This window comes from Lipophrys pholis (assembly GCF_963383615.2).
Source record: "Lipophrys pholis genome assembly, chromosome: 8".
NCBI classification, from domain to species: Eukaryota; Metazoa; Chordata; class Actinopteri; order Blenniiformes; family Blenniidae; genus Lipophrys; species Lipophrys pholis.
The window spans coordinates 15,921,580-15,942,317 of record NC_137630.1 but is presented as its reverse complement, the minus strand read 5'-3'; the positions used below and the strand labels follow the sequence as shown (position 1 = coordinate 15,942,317).

The 20,738-nt window shown below is 38.9% G+C and overlaps 1 protein-coding gene across 1 annotated transcript; it reads right to left on the bottom strand.

Annotated features, from left to right (window-relative positions):
- Positions 1–1,297: 1,297 nt before the first annotated feature.
- On the bottom strand, positions 1,298–18,857 carry ptpn22 (protein tyrosine phosphatase non-receptor type 22). The gene is made up of 26 exons (XM_080469316.1): positions 18,360–18,857; positions 15,186–15,294; positions 12,799–12,875; positions 12,571–12,666; positions 12,358–12,396; positions 12,093–12,164; positions 11,865–11,924; positions 10,888–11,030; positions 8,946–9,012; positions 8,764–8,841; positions 8,498–8,584; positions 7,530–8,076; positions 7,366–7,452; positions 7,135–7,212; positions 6,843–6,914; positions 6,608–6,741; positions 5,841–5,868; positions 5,650–5,733; positions 4,921–4,989; positions 4,687–4,817; positions 4,533–4,560; positions 2,838–2,900; positions 2,480–2,574; positions 2,345–2,375; positions 2,161–2,244; positions 1,298–2,076 (listed from the first exon to the last, which is right to left on the bottom strand). Exons 1-26 carry the CDS (start codon positions 18,459–18,461, stop codon positions 2,015–2,017), a joined length of 2,523 nt encoding a protein of 840 aa, XP_080325442.1. The 5' UTR covers positions 18,462–18,857; the 3' UTR covers positions 1,298–2,014.
- Positions 18,858–20,738: the final 1,881 nt, after the last annotated feature.

Genomic DNA, 20,738 nt, shown 5'->3' with positions numbered 1-20,738 from the left:
TTTGTTGTCTTCTGTGAAGGAAGCGTTAATGTGACACTGCCTTTGCTCCAAGACCGACGACGTCTTAGTGCCTTGTACTGTCTGTGCTTCGTCTCAATTAAAGCAAGGTGCTGATGAGTAACATGCTAAGATGAGGATTACATTTGCATGCCACCTGCAAGTAAAGACTCGATGCATCATGGTGTCGTGGAAAATCGCGCTTTTTCATACATTAATCATTTCCTGGAAGGAAAATTGGCATTTATTTATTTATTTAATTTTTTTCAGAAATATGATTTTTATATGGTCTGAACTAATTAAACAAGTGTTGAAATAAATAAATGAACAGCATTGCCATTTCTGGTCTTTGTGAAATGATATTGAGCTTCTATATAGAGTTTTATTCAATGTGGACAAGATCATTGGGACTTTCCTGCGTGATAAAAATCCACTAAAGATGAATATGAATGTTTGACCTTTGGTGTTATTATCCAACACGGCCACCAGAGGGCTCTGGACATTTATTCTTTTCTCTTCTTCAAATCAACTGTCACTGGGAATCGAAAACAAGCAATCCCACATTGCGTCAGCATTTAAATAGCCTTAGAAATACAATATCTAATAATAATATATGAATAACAACCCAAACTCTTCATTTGTTCCTTGTTGGCTGGTTTTTGGTTTAAGGTATTTTACCTACACAAATATGAAAAAGAATCTTCTTTAAGGTGCATTTTGCCAAATACACTGAAAACATAGTGATGCTTTTGTTATTGTTGAAACCTTTTCAATGCTAGATTTATAACTTGTCCATCTGGAATATCGTTGTATTCTTTTACATAATTATTCATAAAATAATAGACTAAAATTCTCCACAAAGGTGTTAAAGCGGGTGGATGTACGTGACATGAATTCACTTCAGTTGTTCAATTCTGCTGTTTTTTTTAACCAAATAAGTCAGAATGTGCAGAACTGTTGCAACTTGTTGAAATTGTTGATATTTTATTCACTACCTTTCTACTTGTTTATAGTGTTATATGTCTAAAGGACCTCCAAAGACAATCACTTATTCATGCTGGTTCAACTGTATGTTTCGTATGTGGAGAGAAATTCACAATAATATTGAAAAAGCCTAACAGCATTACCAATAGTCAAATGTCAGCACTTTGTTGTAGATCTTTTATAAGTGCAGGTTTGTTATATATAACCATTATGTTAAACAAAACTCTTTTTGCAAGGTTTAACGAGCTATGTCATCTCCATTTTCAATGTCCTCTTCAAAATAAAAAAGCACTCGCAATAAGGCCACATTGCTTTTCAGTATATTTTAATAAATTATTTTGTATGTAATATAGTTTCATCATCTGCATATTCAATGTGCATTACAATCACTGTACCATTTTCTAATCATAACAAAACGTACAGGGGGGAATGTGTGGATCGCGGCATGAAAACAAAACTAAATGGCGTGTATCATAAAGTAGATTTATCACCCGGTCTTTTCCATTTTCAGGACAAATGCACAAAGAAATATTCCCGAGTCACCACATTTTCAAGCAAAGAGTTGTTCGGACTTCTGCAAGCAAACTATTCCGTTAGCTCCTGAATTTGTGAACGTTGGAGTACGGGGTCTGATAAGGCACTTGTCAATGATTACAATCAACCACAGTTTATAGTTTGGAAGGAAAACAACAAAAAAAAGTAATAATCAAGGCAGGTGCTGTTGAGGTGTTTGTCGCAGTGCTGCTGCGCTGATTCTCCTTTTGATTGGCCCGAGATAAGAAGACATTACCTGAGTGTGGAGCCGTCGTGGCTCAGTTAGTACGGCAGGTCGCCTTCCAATCACAACGTTGGTGGTCTGACCCTCAACCTCAACCACGTCTTCACATTTTGACATTGGCCTTGTGAGTGAACGTGACTGCTTAAGTGGTGAAGTCAAGTCCATTGACTATTTATGTGTCATCTTCTGCTGGGACACATGCAATAAAGCTTATTACACATTAGTGCGAGCGTCACTGGAGGAGCAGCTGCAGTTTCAGACCCAGGATTCTGGATACTTTCTGGGGCCTTTCGGCTTTCCGAAACGATTCCCAAATGCTGTAGGAGGTAAAATTGCTCTTACTCATGATGCGTATGCAAATTCAGTTCCATGTGTTAATGATGCATTATCTGCGGGCTTACCAAACTTGAACAATGAAGAAGAGGTACTAGGTGCCTGAGAAACTTCACCAGGTTGAGTGACAGGCGGTGGCAGGGCTGCTTTAGCTGAGAGGCAGAAAGGTAGATATTAAATATTACATTAGTCCTGTTTTGTTTTTTTCTTTTAAATGGATGTGCCTTTAAGGGGTATATTTCATATGCTTACATTTTTGCTTGGATCTAAAAAACTTCAGACTCTGTAAAGAGGAAACAGAAACACGCTCAGCTGATAATATCGCAAATATCTGATTTTAAACTTTCTATAACGATTCAATAAATGTGTGTCGGTTTTGTCTTTTACCTTTGATCTCGTCATGCCCTTCTCGCTGCTTTTGTCTGATATGTTGTCTGAGCTGAAGGAGGCCCAGCGGCTGCCTTCATGCTGTTCCACTTGTGCTTGTGAACACAGATAGAGAGGAAATGAAATGCTTTTCTGGAGTTTTAAAACACACTGACGGTGACCTGACTCGATCAAGAGCGAGAATAACTGCTTCTATCACATGGTCAACTTGGAAATCACCACAATCTTAGATGTCGGCTGCACATGACATTTTTTTTTTTTTTTTTTTTAAATTGCAGCATGTTATACAGATTATTAACTGTGCGAGAGAGAGGCTACTGTGTAGTGTGCAGTGTCTTTGATGCCTGAACCAACTCACCACTTCCTCCTCCAGTTAGAACCACAGGAAGTGGAGTGAGCTGCTGAACTGCAGTGAGGGGCTCTGGAGTAGAAACACAGAAGTTACCCCCAATGTGAACACAGCCCTTTTGATTAATGTATGAACATAATAAGCATTTTTACTCAAGTTTTCATCTATTGTGTCAGTAAACGATGCCATCCTGTGGTGAAGGTAAGTACTTCAATGAGTTTATTTATGCGCACAATGCATGCGCACACGCCAATCAGCCTAAACATTGTAAGTTATTGTAAGGCCCTCTTTTGTTCTCTGCAAAGCAGTGTGTAGTCGCACATATTTCTATCATTACCAGCAGTATGTTCTGCAGTAAGTTGTGCTACAGAAGCAACATTTGTTAGACCAGCCAAAATATATGTCCATTACCCACATTTATTAATAAGCCTTTACCACCCATGACCCTGTTCACACTGGCACACCACTTCCCCTTCCTTTAAATGTCACCACTTGTGATAATTATTGATTTTTAATGTGCAGATTAACACCATAATACTTCTGATGCAATGGACTGATTCTCATTATTTAAGAAAATGATGTGTTATTTATCTGTTTTGTTTTTTTCCAATCAAAGTTAAAGTATAATAAAATTTTCAGGTTCTATTTTGGATTGGTTGACATAACCAACTACTTTAGCCAGGTGGGATTAATGCAGATGTACAAATGCCCCCCCCCCCTCATGTTAGTGTACATTATGGTTATGTCAGAGGCTGAAAAGTGTTCAGATGATGGCTGACGGCCGACACATTCATGTTTTGACCTGAGACAAAGAATTAAAACTGTTTGTCTTTTAAAACATCCCATTTAAAATGAAAAACTTTCAACCTGTCCACAAAAGCTCATAAAGGCTTTTTTTTTTTTTTTTTTTTAAAGGATCCGATATTTTATCATATCGGTAAGCGTGATATTAGGAATGTGGTTTAATGGGATATCGGATCAGAAAGTGGATCAGTGGTATTTCACTATTACTGATCACTGCAGACCAGAGTTTCAGTTTTGGAAAAGCTCTGACAGTTTCCAAACTCACTTTTTTTTTCTTGCAACCTTAATATTGGGGATAAAATATTCACATCATGGTGAAAACTGTTCCTTTCACCTGTCAATTATTAGAATGTTATGGCTGACCAGTGTATATATGAAGCAAATTATAGAATAAATATCAGCACAATGAAAAAGACAACAACTGATAAAGTGGTGGATTATAATATGGCGACTCTCTACAGTCAACTGATCTATCTGGATAGCTCAATGGATCTGAATAGATAGATATAAGATGATGAGATGGTAGATCTAGAACAACATATACTTGTACAAAGGTACAACCTTTGAAGCATCACCTACAACAATGTGAATACAAAGCATCTCAAAAATGTTTCTATTTTCTGTTGCAGGGATATCTAACGAAGGGAGCCAGGAAACCAACCAGCACCGGCTCACCCAGACTCACAATGCTACTCGTTTTCACGACATTATGTGTTAAGCCACTCGAGCGTGTGGTTTGTCCTCAGCTTGATAAGAAAGTAGGTCAATTCTGCCCGAAGTAAACACGGGATTGTTTCAAGCTTTTGGAAATTAGCGACAGCATCGCTTGAATGTTGAAGGTTTACATGACAGGAAAGCGGAAGAAAGCGGCGTTCTCACTCGGTGGATTGAATAGCTCACCTTGCCTGGGACCACTGGCTCGAACACTCTGGGGAGAACGTCATAAAGTGAAGATCACGTTAAAAACTTTGAAGATCAACTTAAGGCTGATAATCTCTTTCCCCTGATGTATGTTTCCAGGACAACGCTCTGTGACCGGCAGGGTCGTCATTACCTTACTCCTGCTCATGACGGCGTCGAAGAACTTGGGCTGAGAGGAGCCGCCCCACTCAGACGACATGCCGGCCCTCGGTGAGGGTTCTGCTGTTTGCAACAGGTCCGGGTAAAGGGAGGTTTTCTCATGAACTGAAAGGAGAAGAATTAAAGAGGGAGTTACATCAACTTCTGATGCACAAGGTAAGACATTGTCTCTCTTTTTTCTGCAGTGAGGTCACGTTGACACACTTGCCTTCTAATGTTCCGACAATGAAAGAATCAGCCGTTCTCTCCGGCAGAGGAATAGTTAGACTCTCCGCAGCTGCACATCAAATACAATTTCAGTCAAGTTAGAGGCAAATACATAGATCGTTGTGTTGGTTTATATCAGGGCTTCATGATATTAGTTAAACGTGTGATATGTGATGATGCTATCTAATGTTGAGAGTGTAATCTGACAGTGCTCTTTCTCTTCTTGGACTCAATTACAATGAGCATTCTGTTTGATTTTCTTTCTCTGATCACATGCACATCTGGATTTCTCACCAGTTTGTCAGCTTTACTTTTTCTGTTATTTTTCCTCGATGTTTTGGACTCTTGTGCTTCTGACTCATAACCTTTATCCACCAAGTGTGATGTCACGTTGAAATAATGAAGTGAAATCGCATTCTTTTGGCTCTAAGACGCCATTGGATTTAGGCCACATATTATAACATGGAAACACAATTAATTGCAGTTCAGACAATCTTTTGTGACTTGTATATAATATTGTGATGATGATATATATATGGTACAGCCCTAAATTGATAGATTTCAAGAAATGAACTGATAAATAAACAAATTAGTATTCTCCTCTGGCTAGACATGTAATAGCACTTGAAATTGTGAGCCAGAAGAAGAAGAGGGGCACGGGCCGGAAGTGGCCCTCAGCCTTCAAAACAAACGTCAACATTCATTCTTATCCATAAGATGGTGAGCTCACTTTGTGGAAGCTGAGGAGGAGTTGGTGGGTCCACAACAACGTTTGAAGCCCCATTTGATGTGAGATCAAAAGTTGTTACTGGTGCTGCGGAAATAACAATAAAAAGTATTACAAACATCATCATAACCAAGAAAATGAACTCTCCAATATGTCCCACCATTAAACACACAGTTTGCTTAGTGATATCTCACCTGTGAAGGTCATTTTTGCTTTCAGACTCTACAAGAAAAGATAGCATGTTATACATTTCACACAGAAATATGATATATCACTCTATATGTCAATCTAGTTAATTTGATATATTAGAAACCATATCAAGTTTGATGCATCTGAGACCTTTAAAGCTATCTTTCACTTTGACTTTCTTCTTTATACGTAAAATAAAAGGAACTGATCTAGACATTGAACAGGGAAACCTTAAAACCACCTTACTTATCAGAACATCACATTCATGCAGTTTTGAGCCATTTTAAAAGTGAAGGGGCACGGACTCAAATCCTCCTGTCAGTATCGGCATGTGACTAAACACCCACATGCACTGTGACTAATGTCGCTGTGACCTCAATGGATGTGAATGACTATTTCCAGAATACACTCAACAAGCAGAGGCTTCTAAATGAAAAGAAAACTTTTTCAATAGTCGGCCAAAGGTCAACTCACATTTATTAAACTGGAAATCAATGAAACGTTAAATAACTTCGACCAGATATGAAACTATTTACTAAGAGTGTTTCTTTTCCTTCGATTTCTTCCTAAATGCAGCTTCTTTAAGTGTAGTTTCTTGAAGATTGACAAATCAGAGTAGCGCAATGCTTCTTGGTAATAAATGGTACACCACTGGGAAAGCCTGTTTATTGCCTTTTTAAAGATAGATGGGGATGATTTATAGACAACAAGCTGAGTTTTTCAAAGCAGGAAGTCACACATTAGCAGCGAAGCAACGCCATGTCATTCTTACCTTACTTCTCATGAACACTTTCCCTTCATTCTGAAACATAGCAGCAGCTTGGTTTGAGTTGCCGGACCATTCTGAAGACACTCCAATCATGTTCGCGGCTGGCTTGATTGCTATCCTCTGCTCGGAGGATGAAGCTAAAAAAATAGCAGTAGAAATCAGATTCATGTCTTGGAACAAATCTGCAATTTGCAATTTCTATGGGTATGTATAGACTTTTTTTTATTTCTTTCGTTACTTTGATCTGTAGCGAGGACAAAAGATTCAGGGGTTCTCTCTGGGAGTGGAGGGACAGGTGAAGGTGGACCACCTGTAAATATGGGAATAACCAGAAACCACCGACAGCTGTTTGCAAAGCGTAAAGTACTGTTATGTGTGTGCAGCAAGCAAGATTTTGCACGAATAAAAGTAAAGAATTCCATTTTTTCATGTGATGGCTGACATTTTCTCACCAGAAAAGTAAGTGGTAAGTGTTAAACAGAAAAAAACAAAAGTATTATTAGTGATGTATTTCCCTTTGAATCTCTTACCTCCCATTTCCCTGACGGCCTCAGCTGCAGCATTACGTGGAATGATAACTGACAACATTTCACAGGGTTCTGCAGGGCCTACGAGGGAAAATTGTAAATCGTTGGCTCGTTTGAATGTGACAGTATATCATGGAAAGAAAGATTGATTTCCTATGAAAGACGATTGGCGGACAGGTGATTGAGGACCTGTCCAGGGTGTATTCTGGTTTCACACAATGTCAGGACACCAACCTGCAGTCCCAGCCAGTACATACGACTCCGGGGTCCTTTCAGGCAGTGGAGGAGGCACTTCTCTATCTGTATGGGCTTCAATTTTTCCTACAACACACACTGTAACATTTAATTCTGGCACAGTGTGATTTGATTTTGAGAATGACACATGTATGATCATTTACCTGAGGCAGGACAACCAGGCTCCATACTCTGGTCGTTCAGAAACAATGATGGTGCACTTAAGATAGGGCTACATGTCCATTGTTCTCCTGCAGGGTCCGTTGGTGCCTCCTCTGATGAGGGGGAACTCATCGGGGTTTTGAAGTAGGGGTCCTCCACCATGAGACAAATGGTCTCTGTCACAGGTGGTGAAGGTCCAGGGTTCAGTGGCGGGATAGCCTCAATGTCCTGTGCACCCTTCACAGCAGTTCTCTGGCTGGAGCGCTTCGGCTTAGGTGGGGTTCTGGGTCTTTCATGCGGGTCCTGGTCAGTGCTCAGAGCCTCGGCACAGCTACTGAGTAGGTGCTGCTGTTGCAGAGTGCTTTGTGTATCATTAGCGTTCACAGGGATGGGCTTTTCTGAAGCAGAGGCTGTGTGGTGCTTCTGAATCACATCCCGTTCCTCGTCAAGCAAGTGCTGGAAGCACGTCTTCAACTCCAGATCTTCCTCAACATCCGAGAGCTCGCTTTCTGTGACATCGGGAACGATATCAGGTGGGGCTGTTGTTACCTAATTGGTTTAAAGAGGAGGCAAGTGAGCCACAACTGGAATTAACAAATAAAGACAATGTGCATCTAAATAAAATGCAATGTCATTCAACAGTTCATTGGCTTGTCAGTAATATTTACATTCATCGCATGTAAACCAAAATCTTCCATTATTAAATTTGAAAGAATAAGGGAAAAAAATCAGATCCTAACTTTACAAATATTTTGACATAGTGTACTTTTGATTTTCATGACTTATCAGCTAAATTGATAAAGGACAAAACTGACTGATCTAGCAGTGTCCCTGCCACAGCTGCCAAAGCTCTGTGTTGTATCACCCATTCAGCCGTTTAATATGTTTCCTTTCCCAAGTGCTGCGATCTTGAATAATGTGACCGACAATGGTGTTTCTGCATCACGTCTGCTTTTTTTGGTGCACCCACGTCATTTTGGCAGGTCTGTGAATCCACGGTCTCCAAATATCTCTCAAACAGGAGCTTGATGGTTCTGTAGACCAGTTCATATTGTTCCTGAGGTGAAACAATGAAAAGTGGTTCTGTTAGGTTTCATAGCCATGGGACCTGATAAATGTGTCACGAGAAGACGACCGATAGCCGGAAGAAAATGGCTTGAAATGCTCTTCCAGTTTACAGATTAGTTATTTATATTCCTACTTTTGAAGAAAAACAAGAAAAAAGGAGAAAAATACCTTGGTTTGCACCACCGAGGGCCTTTGGGTTCTCATGTTTTGTACTAAATCATAGATGTTGAAATCGGGGGTGATCATCTATAAAAGAAACCTAATTATTAGTGGAATGCATCCCATTATTTTTAGAGTGACGTCAACAAGTAACATAATGTGTGGGAAAATGTTGGGGTTGAATATCTTACGTGTTTCTTCAAGAGATTCCAGGTGTAGTCAATAACACAAAGAGCTCCTGTTCGACCACAACCAGCACTACAATGACAAATGAATCAAGTTATAATCAAATTAATAAAAAAAAAACACAAACAAAACAAAAATCATGAGCATGGACATTTCAATGTATTAAAATACCTCAGTAGAATAACTTGACAGCAATTGAGAAAAACACATGCAAATCAAGATTGTTACAAAAAAACCATTAAAAGTATAAAATTATAAATATTTCGTCTGTAGTATTGAGTGAGCTTCTTCTGATGTGTTGTGACCATGCTGTGTTGGCTCTCTACCCTCCACATATGACACGTCGTCCACTAAAGGAGAGACCTGGTCACACTTTTATACAGCATTTCTTTAGCTTTAACACAAATACATGATGTGTCATTACTGAGGTGTTTTTTTTAATGCAACATACAACTGATAAGAATTGTATCTTATCCCTAATAATATTCAAATCTTTTAAATTTAAATATTGTTGCTTAAAATAAACAAGATTAGTTCCTAAAATAAAGTACAACATTTTAAAACAAAGTGTTTCTTCTGACCGCTGTTGATACGGTAGTTTTGTTTTTGCACTGACAGAGAGCAATAACCATTAATCATGCAGTTTCTATCTGGACGGACGCAAGCCGCTTGTCATTGTACTTTTCTGAAAAAAGGTTCATGGAGGTTTTCCATCAACTACAGTGACAGAACAACTCAGGGGGAAACGCATACACATACACGGTATTCTATAACCCAGTGGGTCGTTGACTAACCGCCCACACACGTTTCCTGCCAAGAGAAGGAGGGAGGTGCATAACCTCAAAGGTCTATAGAGAAGGGGGGCATGTATGCTGACCGCAATACGCTTGCATAATAACTAACACAAAGTTTCACACATCAGAACTGAACGGAGCGAGTTAATACTTTTCGCCTTCGCCTTGTAATTGTAATATTGTCAGAGTGTGCGATTGTTTTGGAATGATTGTTTTAAGGAGGCAATATACCAATCTAGAAAACAACAACAAGTGCTACAGGATAAGAAACTTACTCCATGTTATCATTATTTGTAGGAAGAACTTTTAGGACAAGTTGATGTTTAATGATTAAGCTTTCTAAATTAAAAGATCAACAAGGCCTAAAACGTAGTTAAACTGTCTTCGGGCTCGGACTGAACCTATTTTAAAATATTTATCTTTTTTTTTATGAAAAAGCAAGATAACTTGGATTTATGTCAATTCAATTTCAAATGGATTTTGAGTCATTTTCATGGAACTTGCTGCGATGGCATTGTTCCCTTTTGTTACTGTCAGATAAAGATTTGGAAACCGACTTCACGGCTATCTGAGATTTTGTTGGTAATACAATTGAGGAAGCATCTATGGCAGACACGTGGTGGCTGTTTAACCTTATCTGGTTGTCCTGCAAAGACTCAATGAGGAATCGGGAATCACATGGAAATTCTGATAGATTTTCATGTGGCCCCCTCACAACAATTACAGACCAAAAAAAAAGGCAAAGCGCCATTAAAACTACATTAAGTTGCAAACATACAATTATTGCAATTTAACATTATGATCATTTGTGTCAGTACAGTATATACCAGAGGTCTTCAAATTATGATTGGATCACCCTCCAGTTACTTAATTTTTAATCATGAATTCTTTGCAGAAATTAAAACGTAAAACCATGCTGGGAAACGGAATCGCCTTGACATCTAGATTTAGACATTTAATTTATTGTCTTGACTCCGGCCACTGATGATACTGTATTGATTATCTATTTATATTAGGTTTTTTTGTTGAAGAAAAGGTTACGTAGCATGTTTTTCTAAAACTCCAAAAGATATTTAAGTTGGAAATACTGGCTTCCTCATGTACCATTTGGTTGATTTCAAAGAGAAACTCAAAATGTAAAATGATATCTGACCTGCAGTGGATGCATATAGGAATGTCATCATGAGCCTGATAGGAACGCATCTCCTGCAACATGTCCAGAATCGGAGGGATGGAGTCTGGCACGCCGTGATCCGGCCAGTTGACATAATGCAGCTGTTTCAAAGTTCTGCTGCACTGGAAAAAAAGTCAGTGTTGTTGATAGTTACAATGCAAGGCTTTATTTTTGTGCATGTTTAATAGTATTGTTATGCTTCAGTTCAAGATAAACACATTTTTTAAACACAGATTCTCCCTGATGACAGGCCACCACTGTGGAGCCATGAGCGAGACCCTTGGCCCCCGGGCGCCGCGCCATGGCTATCCACTGCTCCTAGTGTGGATAATTAAGGTTTACTATGAATAGGATGGGTTAAATACGGAGAAGGGGATTAACAGTTAATGAATAGGATGCTTTAATCCATCCCTGTTCTTTAAGCAAGGTACTTTGCCTGACTTTGCTCCAGTCGACTCGGCTGTTTACATGAGTACCAGCACATGCTGGGGACTAACCTGCGACGGACCAGTGTCCCATCCAGGGGGGGGGTTATAAACTCTGACCGGCTTAGTACTACGGAAACCGGAGATAAGCTCTGGACCGATAAGTCCTTGTGGCTTGGAAAGGGTTTTAATCCATCAATCTGATCTGACTATGAGTGGAGAAAAGGTACACCCTGGTCATGTCAGGTAACTATGAGCAATCTTAGACACACAAATTGAGCTCAAATGTGTTTTCTTTCAGATTTTGGAGGGGAAAGCCGGAGTAACCTGAGAAAACCCATGCAGACTCAGGGAAAACATGCAAACTCTACAAAGAACAGACCAGACTCAAACAGAGATAAGCTTGTGATAAAGCAAGGGAGATAATGACTATACCTCAATGCTTCCCAACATCACACAAAACAAACAAAGCCAGACAAAATCTTGCTTATCTCAGTTTTTTCTCACAGCCAGAGTATAAACACTGCTTACGTTGCGATAAGTCATCCTTAACGTCCTCATCAGATAATCTCCTTTTTTTTCCTCATAATCCTGTAGAAACAAAAACAATCCACATCTCCTTGTTAAACTGAGAATTTGTGCTTGCCGCTCAAAATGAGCCAAAGTGAGCGTACCACCTAATGTGTGAAATATAAATGAAGCAATTCGAGGCACATGTAAAATAGGAAGTGTGACAGTAGGAGTAAAAAAAATACCCACACAGTAAACCGTAAAAGGCTCACAGACAAAGGATGTCTCTTGTCTTTGAGGCCAGTAGATCTCACACTTTTTCTAAAAGAAAAAAAAACTATTGTGAGAAAGCGCAATGCAGTTCACACAACTACTGTCAAACGAAACACAAGAAAACATATCGAACCAACACGCAATGTGACTGCTGTGGTGGTTTATCAGCTCACAATGAACTACATTTCCGTAGCTAGTATAAACTAAAAGCTTTGTGCGTCGATATGAAAATCAGCATTACCTTTCCCATCTCAAACTCTCGACACGCCATCACTACAACCTTTAAAGTTGACAAAAGAAGATGTAAAATACAAAAATCCAACAAGGCTACACAACTTTTAGTGAGAGAGTTTAACAGACTAGCATGTCAAAGGAAATGCTTTATTTTGTTAGCAAAAAAAAAACCAAAACAAGATAGTTGTCCAGTAATAAAGATCACAATCTCTAATTGTACCTTGATGTTGTATTCCCAAATCATCCTCAAGAAGTCCACCACTGTGTGGGGCAGAGGACCCTGAGTAGCAATGTAAGCCCTGGACCCTGATACTCCCTGCACAGAAATAAATTACAGCTTACAGTCAAAGGTTCACTTCAGTACAAACATGTCATGTATGTACAATTTGCATTTTTTAATTTCATTTTATTTAAAGGTCTCATCCAAGAATTGATATTGTGAGTTTACCTTGATGAAACTTGCATTGATGTAGTCTGTGTCATTATTGGCTGTGGTGAAGGTGAGCTTCACCCGAGCGTGGTCAACTAAAACAATAGGAAAATATTGCATAGTTAAAGTATATTGTACATTTTACAAGTGGTGGTTGGATTTGCTTTAGCTATTTACATCATTGTAGCCAAATAGAAATATGCAAGAGTAGAGTATAACCTCAGGAAGTAAATCCATTACTTTTTCATGGACATAGTACCACAATGTTTCATTGGAGTAAATATTAGAAAAGATAATTAGTCACAGTTAAATAGTAGCACATACATAACCATTTGAGCAATTTATAACGTAGGTGCCAATGTATCAGTTACAAATCATTGATCTATTTTCCATTGTGTGGGGTAACTCAAATTTGTACGTGAATACAAACACCAGTTACAGGTTGATTGGTGAGGATTAAATCATTTGTTGCTATGTTGTTGTATTTTTGTTGCTATATAATGGCGATTGATGTTCATAATACAACTTGAAACCCCCTTAGACTGTAAGGACACATTAAGAAATTAAAGCTTATTAAAGCTTGATACAAACTGCAAATATTTTAGAGCCCCCAAGGTGCCTCTCTTTATATACACACACACAGGTACATCTCAAAAAAATAGAATATCATGAAAATGTTCAATATTTTTTGTCGCTCATTTCAGAAAGTCAAACCCATATATGATATAGGCTCATGACACATAGAGTGAAATATTTCAAGCCTTTATTTCTTGAAATGTTGATGATTATTGCTTACAGATAGTGAAAACCCCAAATTCAGTGTCTCAGAAAATTTGAATATTGTGGAAAAGTTCAGTTTTGGTTCTAGCTTCACAAGGAGTGGACTGAGGCTGGTGTCAGCGCATCAATGACATGGGATACAAATGTCCCATTCCTGGTGTCAAGCCACTCCTGAACAAGAGACAATGTCAGAAGCGTCCTACCTGGGCTGTGGAGAAAAAGAACTCTGGACTGTTGCTCAGTGGTCCAAAGTCCTTTTTTCAGATGAAATTAAATTTTGCATATCATTTGGGAATCAAGGTCCCGGAGTCTGGAGGAAGAGTGGCGAGGCTCAGAATCCAGATTGCATGAAGTCCAGTGTGACATTGTGATGATTTGGGCTGCCATATCATCTGCTGGTGTGGGTCCACTGTGTTTTCTGAAGTCCACAGTCAACGCAGCTATCTACCAGAGATGCTGGTTTCATTTTCCAGCAGGACTTGACACCTGCCCACACTGCCAAAGGTACCAAAAGCTTGTTCGATGACTGTGGTGTTACTGTGCTTGATTGGCCAGCAAACTGGCCTGACCTGAAACCAATAGAGAATCTCTGGGCTACTGTCAAGAGGAAGGTGAGAGACACCAGACCAACAATGCACATGACCTGGAGGCTGCTATCAAAGCAACCTGGGCTTCCATTACGCCTGAGCAGTGCCACAGGTTGATGGCCTCCATGCCTCGCCGCTAAGATGCAGTAATTCATGCAAAAAGAGGCCCAACCGAGTATTGAGTGCGTAGAAATGAACATACTTTTCAGAAGCCTGACATTTTTCTTTAAAATATCCTTTTTTTTCTTGATCTTATGTAATATTCAAAATTTCTGAGACACTGAATTTTGGGTTTTCATTATCTGTAAGCCATAATCATCAAAATTTCAAGAAATAAAGGCTTGACATATTTCACTCTATGTGTCATGAGCCTTTATCATATATGGGTTTGACTTTCTGAAATGAGTGACAAAAAATATTTTCATGATATTCTAATTTATATATTATATATATAAATTTAGAAGAAGTTACATCTGCTGGCCAGAAGTAAAATAGAAAACAAATACTTGTTACTTTGGTCTGTTTATTCAATAAATAGATTTCTGGAGACAATTTCAGCTGGCTAATGCTAAAGCTAACGGGCCTCAGGGAGCATATCGGAGTGGCTGTAAAATGTTTAGATAAACTAAAACTAACAAAGAAAATAGAGACTAAATAGTAGCCTTACAACTGTTTTCATGTAAAACAAAATGAACAATCTCACTGCTACTAATTTAATGATATCAATAAGTTGCCATAAGTGATTGAATAACAGTCACTAATCATTTCATCACAGTGATTGAAATGCAAATAGCTCAATACATTATTGGGTTAATTAATGTGTTGTGGCTAATTCATGCCAACTACGACATCAGGTTTAGTTGAAAACATAGTTATTGTCTTGAAGAGTGCCATAGAAGTTTCAGAGTCATACTTCCTTAATGTTATCCTATCTGATACTGTCTGCAGTGTGTTAATGCAGACTCACATTATTAGTATCTAATGCAGAAGTATATGCAAAGCAAACTTTCAAAACATCTTCAACAAAAAAATTCTTACAGGGAACAATGTCCTTGTATCGGTTCTTCTTGATGTTTTCTTGCTTCTCGGCTGTTTTTGTGGGGTAGGTCTTGTCAGTGCGGTATTTGATTGATTGACTCTTCAACCTCTGAAAATTACAAGAACAACAAAAAAATTTGTTTTAGTGCTATCAGCATTTTTTATTCTTTATGTGTCAATGCCATGCGTATTAAACCCATTCATCTATCTTTAATACAACTTCCTCTAACTTCAGGTTGCACTCTGGACAGCACAACACACAAACTTTTGACAGAAAATTTCAACCGGCAAAACTGTCGTGTTATTAAAAAAAAAAAAAACTTATTTTTTTAATTCATTGTAACTTTGATTTTCACTCAGTTGAGCTTTACATAGCCCACAATTATGGTTTTAAATGAACATGTCTGGGTTTTTTTTAGCTTGTTTTTTTTCTTCTTACTGATATGATTGGGTGACTGTATATGTACTCTGAACAAGCCTTACAAGGAGCAAGTGGAATCGCAAACATCGTTTTCTCTGATTTCATACAGCATAACATGTTAAAACATGCCCTGGATTGTTTTAAGCTCATTTAAATAAAGCAATAAGGTCACATGTAAAACACTTCCTTTCTGTTGTATTACCATCCATCCAATCAGTCAGTCAGACCTGATTTGTAGTTCTTCTTTCATGCAGATTACTGTCAATGACTTCACGCAGAATATTCTTACTTAATAAAACAAAAAAAATAGTATGTTGAAAATATTTAATAGAAGACAAACATGTATGAAAAAGAAACATGAATAATGTACTTAGAGTTGTAGAACGGAATGAAACAAAATAAGGTAGAAGCACCATTATTAATCAAGTCACTTTTAAAAAAACAACAACTGAAGTGCAGTGCAGTTTATTAAGAAATGAAATACATACAGTACATACAATGATTTTAGCCCTTACATGAGCCGATTGTTTCAGCTGACCTCAGACACTAAGACAGTGTGTTCCACAGGTGGAGAGCAGACACACTAAAGGTTACTTCAGGATGCTTGATTTTCATCCTGGAACAAGTTGCTACATGTTCCAGATAAACTGAGAGATCTGTGCATTAGTGTAATGCACTCCACTGTTTGATTACTCGGACGTTTGAAGACACTGTTACAATAGTGCAGCTTGCAGCAAAACAGCATGAGCTCATTCAAAACCCCTTAAAGACTCACATGGGCCATAGCCATGGTTGTTGCCCACAGGCTAACCTCATCAGGTCTTTTTTGCCAAGCCAATACAAACTACAATCCAACCTCGAGCTGAACCATAATTCTACCCAGAGGCCTACAGGCAGCCCTCATAAACATGTCATGACGGCTGATTGTGAGTAGTTAACGTTTAAGGAAAATCCACATTGGGCATGTTTAAAGTCATAGATATCTCAAAATCTCAGTATAAGTTTTCTTTTCTTTTAAAAAAAGATTCATTATCTGTCGTCTTTTTTTGTTTGTTGCAGTCATACAAGAGTCAACAAATCGATGTGATAGACGAAATGACAACCAAACTACATGTGACAAATTGCACAATGGTCATACGCAGTTAGTTTTTTCATATTTTTCAGCCCTGGATGTAGAATATATGACTCATTTTTTCTCGAAACTGACATGACTGCTCACAAACCGAAAGGATTTCCATTCCTAAAGTGACGAGGCGGAAGGTCTGACACTCAAGTTTAACTCATGGTACGTCCATGCCTACAGCACTTCATGAGACACTGGTCTTTTTGTTCAGAGGCCACTTCGCTCAGTTCCAAGGAGTGTGTTAAAGGCCTTGCAGACCATCTGTGCTTCAGACACCACAGAGTGCTTTTTGTGCTTGAAAGGAAGTGATGCAATAGGCCCCTTCCTCTGGACTGGTTTGGGGTGTTCAGTGTGACAGCAAGAGGGGCGGCGTGTGCTTCACATGCCGCCGTCCTCAAGCAATGGCATGTCACTTGTTACCATGGCAGCAGCCTGCAGATGATGTCATTCAAGGGCTCAACGTTTTGGTTATCTCTGCTTGTATGTGGCATTACATTCCTCAGATTTGTAACTGGGAGCGCAATACTTTTGTGCAATCTGAGTTAAGGCCTAGGTTTAGGTACTCAAGATAAAGGGCCCTACACCAATTTATATGTAAAGCATGGCTAAGATGTGCTTTTGTGGCTATTGTGAGAATTAGCTTATAGCACTGTTTACTTGACAACAGTTGGCTTGGCAAGCAAACAACAGTGTTTTCAGTGCTCATGTGTGTACAGCGACTGTTTTCAAAATGCTGTTGCCCAAATCCTAAACTTTTCTGAAACAAAACGCATGTTGTGTAAATGGGGCTTGCTCTGCTCACAAATCACTCCAACATTATCTTTGATTTTTTTTTTAAGGATGTGTAATTTATGCTTTCATTTATTTCGAGTTTGGTTTCATCTTTGTATTTTGTTCACTTGAAGGGCATGCTGTATGTAGAAACTTTCTGGATGTTGAAGTGTTTCAACTATTAACACGATCCTGACTAAGGTTAAAGGTAGAGGTTAGGTTTAGATTGTGTGGAGTGTCAGGTTATGGTTAGGGCAGTTGAACCTGGGTTGTCCCAGGCCAACACACAACATTGTTAAATCTCTGTTCTTACATTAGTCTAATGCCCTTTGTTCAGCTAATGTGTGCATACATTAATTTGCTTGTCACCAGTGTCCATCTGTGTTAGTAAAGTGTCGTGTTTCATTTTCATGCAGTCTTCCTCATCGAAATGCCTTGAGTGACAGTCATCACCACAAAGAGGAAGCATAACAATGGTGATGGGAACAAGAAGAAGAATCATACTTTATTAATCCCCTTGGGGAAATTTCTTCACAGAATTGACCCATCGGCAGGGAGCCACATAGCATGGGGGGGACCGGAATACCCAGAGGAAACCCATATACACGGGGAGAACATGCAAACTCCACACAAAAAGGCTCCGGGCTGGATTTGAACCACCAAACCTTTTTGCTGTGAGGGTGCAACAAACCACTGCTGTTTCATTGCCTTTGTACTTACTGTCAATTTTCCCAGTCCAAATAAACCATTTTTAAATGGTTTCTGATGATATACAGATGCAAACCACTCTGTGACTTTTCTGTGGAGTTCATCTAAGCAGCCAGCGACTTCGTTAAAAAGACCATTACAGTTGACTCACCGCAAACTCTCCGGCAATGCCATTCGGTGCGCCTTCATCCTCAGTCTCCTGCCTATCCAGCTGGGCTTGGAGGGTCCTCAGTATCCAGGCCTGCTGCTCCATTGCTGTTTGTCTACTGCCGGGGATTTGGCACCTTTTCCAGTCATGTCAGGACGCAAAGGTCCTTGTCCACAGGTCATGGAGTAGGTCTGCCAAGGCTTTGGTTCAGTTCAGGGGTTGTGGCTCCACTGCCGCTGGTACTCCGAGCACTTCTCTATTGCAACTGTCACATCAAGGAACTGCTGTGAAGCAGCGTGTGATTTGTCTTTGAGGAAGCAAGAGTAAACTAACAGGTTCTGTGGTCAGATTAAAAATATTGCCGCGCCCCCATGGGTGTTTTTTACTGGGTCCTAAAGTCACCCGAGTGTTTGATTGTCGCAGAGGGAAACACCCTCAGAATAAGGAGGCACATTCTCCATATGCACAAACAGCTGATCCTCCCCAAAGTCTGAGTGCAGTGCAGGCAGTTCAGCCTGTCCAACAACATTCAAGAGACACTGGAGGAGTGGAGGAGGGACAACTGTCAGGATGGAGGCCAAGTCAGAAGAGAAAGAGAGAGAGAGTGAAAAAGTCTTCCAGTCTTGTAAATCCAGATATAATCAGCCTCAAGCAGACTTCTCAGTGTTCTGTCTCTTCTTTAAGTTACTCTATGCTTGTTCTCCATTCAATGACAAAACCTGCCTTTCAAAAGTCAGATTACATGAATTATTATTAGTAGCTTCATTTCAATAACAGCTTGTGGCCTTTAAAGAGTAGAAGGTTTTTACAGGAACTGTCAGAACTAAGTCACCCTACTTCCCTTTTAGACCAAGCTTGGTGCTGGTAAAAAAAAAAACAAACGCCCAGATAGAAACTGTCAAACACAGATACATATGATTTGTGGATTGTGGATTAGGGGGAATGTAGTCCTATTCATCCCTTAAACAATTATTTTGTTGTTATAAGACTGGAAATGTATTGAAACGACCAACAGGTGTCTTCCAATAAAGAAGTGTACTAGTGACATCTAGTGGGGATTTTAGTAACACTTTTAACATCTATTGACTTCAATATTGAAAAGAAAAATTATTCCCACCGTTCGGGTGTAGTTGTTTTCACTGTAAGACAAACAGTTCTCCAAAATCTTGGAAAAAGTGTTCAACAACAGGCTGGATAAATTCAATGTCAAACACAACTTACTGACAGAAAGCCAATATGGATTCAGGACAAACAGATCAGCACTAGCACTAGCACTGATGAGATTCAATCGAGGTAATCACAAATTCATTAAAGCAAAAACAGCACATCTTTTTTCTTTTTTTCCCTGGACCTGAAAAAGTTTTCAACACCATATATCCCATTATTTCACATAATAAAATGGAACACTCTGGGCATCACTAGCAATGTGTTATGTTGGCGGAGGACAGTTAACAGTTTGGGTAATATAATTATTGTTGCTCTACTCTACTAGTTTGGACATCACCTGCGGCGTCCCCCAGGGGTCAGTGTTGGGCCCTAAATTGTTAATTTTTCACACTCATATAGGCGTCACATAGACTAAAGCTGGTGCTATTTCCTGATGAAACAATCTGCGATCATTAACACAGAGGGTCAATACAGAATTGAAAGAAAAAAGTTTAATTTAATAGAAATAAAATATCTTTAAATAAGATATTTTTGGTGTCATAATAGATGAACACCAATCCTGGGCATCACATGTTAGACATTTACAAACCAAACTTTCAAGAGGAATCTCAATATCATATTTATTTTATATTAGATAGATGTCATTTATTTATATCTTTTCAACACGTAATTATTCTTAATATGTTAGTCCTAACATGTTTGTTTGAGCAAATTGGAAGCCCCCAAAAAAATATTTATGGAGAAGGGGTGGGAGTTATACTTCTTCCCACTCCTTTCCGGTCATGCAACTAGATTATATTGTTCTGCTATTATATATTTACTGTTTGTTTGGTGAGATATACTTTGGTTGGTTGGTATGAAGTGTTTATTTGATTTTGTTCATGTTCAAAAGAAAAAATGAAATGAGAAAATGCAAGTTGTCGTTAAAAAAACTCAAGGGACTGAGTGTCACAAGTGTTGAGTAACAGAGCTGGTAGTCAACTGAAACATTAGAAAAACTATTGACGCTGATAGTGGTTGTGTGCGTGCATGAATGTGTGTGTGTGTACTGGTGTCAAGAACCTAACGAGTTCACTTCACACCAAAGGTAAAGCATAAGCACCAACAACTAGCAGCAGATGTAACAATAAACACACAATGGGAAATGTTTAACAATGCTGTCACACATAGTATTTACAGTACATATAACACATATTGTAAACAATACTAATAATA